This window comes from Vigna unguiculata, chromosome 3, assembly GCF_004118075.2.
Source record: "Vigna unguiculata cultivar IT97K-499-35 chromosome 3, ASM411807v1, whole genome shotgun sequence".
NCBI classification, from domain to species: domain Eukaryota; kingdom Viridiplantae; phylum Streptophyta; class Magnoliopsida; order Fabales; family Fabaceae; genus Vigna; species Vigna unguiculata.
This window is the reverse complement of record NC_040281.1, coordinates 50,266,886-50,271,497: the sequence shown is the minus strand read 5'-3', so window position 1 is coordinate 50,271,497 and position 4,612 is coordinate 50,266,886. Positions and strand designations below refer to the sequence as shown.

At 32.1% G+C, this 4,612-nt stretch overlaps 1 protein-coding gene across 1 annotated transcript; it reads right to left on the bottom strand.

The window, feature by feature from the left end:
• Positions 1 to 2,751: 2,751 nt before the first annotated feature.
• LOC114179429 (bifunctional dTDP-4-dehydrorhamnose 3,5-epimerase/dTDP-4-dehydrorhamnose reductase) lies at positions 2,752 to 4,116 on the bottom strand. The gene is made up of 2 exons (XM_028065773.1): positions 3,519 to 4,116; positions 2,752 to 3,428 (listed from the first exon to the last, which is right to left on the bottom strand). The coding sequence occupies exons 1-2, from the start codon at positions 3,969 to 3,971 to the stop codon at positions 2,979 to 2,981; spliced, it is 903 nt and encodes a 300-aa protein (XP_027921574.1). The 5' UTR covers positions 3,972 to 4,116; the 3' UTR covers positions 2,752 to 2,978.
• Positions 4,117 to 4,612: the final 496 nt, after the last annotated feature.

Below are 4,612 nucleotides of genomic sequence, written 5' to 3'. Positions count from 1 at the left end.
AATTGGCAACATAATACTATTTAACTTCAATGTAATTAGAATCTTCTGAAGTTTAACCTCTTCTAAATATGACAGCCATTTTTGTAACTAACTTTTATGGCCAATTGAGATTGGGAAGAGAAGCTCAAAATGAAATGGAGATGTCTAAACAAATTTACATATATTGTTTTTTTAAATAAATAAATAAAGGAAAGAGAATGTTATACATATTATTTTTTAAAATTCAAAGGGTTATACACCTAGTACATTCTGAGAAACTATTATCTAATTTTATATCATCAATAAACTGTGATTTCAATTTATTTTATATTTTATTCGTGAACAATTTAGTCAAATTATTTATAATCTACTCAACAATACTAGTTTACAAAAACTACTAAGTAGCATGGCCAATGCAACTACCAATAGTAAGAAGAGACTGAAATGTATAAAGTAAAATACTTTCCTATCTTTATATTGTAACAGCATGCATGAACTTCTTGTGAAAATATTAGAGACAGTAAGTCGCAGTACATCTATTTAAATATCAGTGTAAACTTAAAATGCATTTTACAGATTTAATATTAGTGATCAGATCATGAATTCCCTTTAAATAAATAATTTATTGTAAGGTTAAAAGACATTTATAAATCTATTGTTTTGGATTAGATATTGTTATTTTCTCAGGTCTGTATTATCAAAGGTGCCTAGTTATAAAAGACTTTAAATTATAAAAGCTGTCTAATTAATTAAAATTCTAAGACCAGAAAATCCAACAAATAGTTCAATATGATAATATTAAAAAAATATTAAAATTAATTGTTACTTTAATTATATTTATTTGATTATTAACATTGAATACCGTTTTGTTTACTTGCTCTATATTTATAAAAGTAAAAATAAATACACAATTAATGATTTGCACACATTTGTTTTTTTAGATCAAATCCGGTTATTGTTGTGTAGAATAGATGGATGCACTCTGGATATCCAAATTCTAAAGTCAAAGCACCAAATAGTTTTATCTTATTTATTTATTCGAGGTAATTAATTAATCACAATCATATGCTGTGATTTGTGTTGATTATCGTGTTCTGCGAGGGATGCATTGTCCATAATTTAATACTCAAAAGACAAATTGAGTGACATGTGAGAAATGTAATGGACCCAGTTGTGCATTCTCCTAAGCCTAATATTGGGCTTCTCTCATCAATTAATCTTCTTAATTTGCTTTCACGTGACACTTAATATTTTAACCTAATATTGGGCTTCTCTCAAGGTCACCACTAAGCAGTGGATCTTAAGTGTACACGTGACACTTATTCTCGATCACATTGTTGGAATTTCAATACTTTCTAGATGCAATGCACATTTTGACATTTTAATAGAAACATGTATAATTTACTATTGTAACGTACCCGTACAAAATTCAAATATAAATACAAGTCAGCACTTACCATCACAAAAATAGAAGAAAGGTCTGCATTATAAACTTTGGACAACATGTCGTTTTTTCATTAGGAGAAACTCAGTTTTCTTAGATATATAACCTTTAATTTTACTTGATTTTAACATTCAGGTCTGAAATCAATGTAAGACAATCCTTACTTAATACTATAATATTGATACAAATCATAGATTCTGTTGGATTGGAAACTGGGTACCCATAAAATGAATATTTTTCACATAACATGATTTATTCTATCATCATAATTTAAATTTTAAATTATTTAATCAATGGACATAAACCACCACAACCTACATCAATCAGTATTATTTCCTAAATTAAACTTCTAATACATGATTAATTTGTTTAAGTATCTGCTAATTTTTTTCCTCACATGAAGTATCTAATAAATTAAAAGTTTTACTTTAAGTATCTAAAATACTTATATCTACTTATTTTAAGTTAGGTCTAATGAAAACGTTGTTTATATTAATTTTTATTTACGTCAATAATTTTGTTAGTATTATCTTATAATTCTTTAAATTTTTTTAATTATAATAATTAATATGATTTTCATTACATATCCTTCAACATAACTGAAACACCTGACATAAATAGTTGTCTGATATGGTAGATAATGTAAAACTTCAATATTATATAGGTGAAAAAAAAAGTAATAAAAGAAAGTCAAACTAAAGTTTAAAATTTGTTAAATATCCCATTCAAAAAAAATATTAAATCAATTATGTATTGGATATCTAAGATACACTTAAGAAAAAATAAAATTCATCTGGCTAGCGGCATGAAATTTAAAGGTTGTTTTTGTACACGAGAATGCAAAATGCAAATGCAAACGGAAGGAAGTGATGATATAAATAGAAACGAAAACCGTTGAAGTATCTTAATGGGTCAGGGCATGTTTCGGAAACTGGCATCATTGGCATTCAACACGTGTTTTGATGTATTGAACTCACAGGTGATAACCAAACCCAGACACACTTCAGTTCTTCAGTTCTCTTTTGAATCTAAGGAAAGGAAGAACAGAGTTTGCTAGAAAAAGATTTGATGTCATATAATGTCGATAATTTTTTTTTCTTATTATTATACTAGTAAATAATTTTTTTTTTCTATATCTTTTCTTTTCTCTATCAAACAAGTAATGTGTTTGGGCAAATAATTTTTTTTTTTTCTATATCTTTTCATTCTTGTCTACCGAACCATCGATCAGTGAATAGCACATTTAGGAAGGTTAGAGATTGAGGCAATTATTAGTGGCTTTTAATGGTTTCTCCTTTCTCACTTCATCTCTACATACCAAGTCTTTCTCCACAAACCATATTCACTTAGCACGCAACGAATACTATAACCATCATAAAGCACAAGATAAGAAAAAAAAAAAAAAGCAATCCTAAATATCATTGGAAAGTACCTTGAAAACTACTTATTCAATGACCAGAAAGTAAAAATTGAAAATACAACATACAAATAAAAATACACGCACACTTAAATCAATGAGGGAGAATAATAATGATAAAAGTGGGAACCTTTACACTTAAGCTTTAACTTTCTGGTTGGGGTGGAAGACATACTTGACGAGAGAGTCCTTGATAGACAGCAGTTCTGGAAATTCCGTCTTCAATTTGGTGGCATCAAGCTCATTGTTGCTTCTGGGGGCAACAATCACCTTCGCCTGTTCCTCAAGAGTGAAGTTCTTCCAGGTGAAGTTGGGGTCAACATACTCTCTGTACATCTCTAGAATCTCATTGTGACTAACCACTCCAGGGTTTGTGAAGTTCCAGATCCCGGTCAGATTCCTCTTCGCCATCTCAATCGAAATGGGAAGAAGTTCATCCAATATAGTCATGGAATTTGGAATATCCACAACCTTCTCGTATCGAGTGATCTTCGTGATGAAATTGCGTGGATTCGATAAATCAGACGAGATAGGCATCCTCACTCGCAAGGTACACACATTATCGTAGTTCTTAAGCAGATCCTCTACCTGCCAAAGCAAAAGTAAACCAATCAATAATACGAACCAGATCTAAAATATAATGTAAATTAAGTTGTGCTAGATTTGCTAGAGTCGTACCATGGCCTTGGTCTTAGAGTAGAAGGAACCGGTGAAATTGGGAGTGTCGTTTTCTTTGAAGCCGATTCCGGATCCGAGAGGATGAGCGGAATCGTACTCGAAGATGCAACCGGTGGCGTAGTTGAGGAGGAGGAGGCCGTGTTGGCGGCAGACGTCGGCGAGAGTGAGGGTTCCGACGACGTTGGTTCGGATTGTCTCGACCTTGTGGGACTCGCACCAGTCGACGTTGGGGCGGCCCGTGACACCGGCGGCGTTGAATACGTGGGTGGGCTTGACCTCAGCTATGTCCTTTTCGAGGGAGGCCCGGTCCTCGAGACGGCCCGAGGCATACTGGAAGGGGATGGCTTGGGCCTGGCAGAGGGTGCCGAGGAGACCACCAATCCAGCCCGTACGGCCGTAGATAAGGAACTTGATTGGGTGGTCCGCTGAGGCGCCGTTGGCTGGGAAGCCCATGTCTGAGTGTGAAAGAGTAAGAGAGAGGGAAGAGTAAAAGAATAAGTTAGATCTCTCTCTGCGTGCGTCTCTTCTCTTCTCTTCTTTCAAACTCACTTGGCTTCTCTTTCACTGCCCTTCTTGTTGCCACGCATATACACCACACACAACACAGTACTCTATTTTATTTCCAAAAAATTATACTCAAAGATAAATATTCACGTTATCTAATAATCTAATAAATATACAAGGAGGAGGAAATGTAGCGATGTAACACATCGGATAAAATTCATAATGATTAAGAATCCATATTGTAAATAGATTTTCGTTAACGACACCCTATTCTTTTATATTTGTATGTTAATGAATTGAGTATGAGTATTATAGTATTTATATACGTAGATATTTATACTTATTATATTATAATTTAAATTAAAAAAATATTATTAAAATATTAACACGTTAATTTTGAATGAGTTTTATTTTATCAATTGATTTTAATAAATTTTTATGTCTTTATAGACGTCATTCAACACAATTTAAATATATTATTTAGACTTTGTTTAAAATTGATGAATGTTATTGTTTAAAATAAATGCTTTCTTTCTAGAGTATTTTATCATCGTGATTTTTTTACATGTGGTTGGGACCTCGTTTTACCG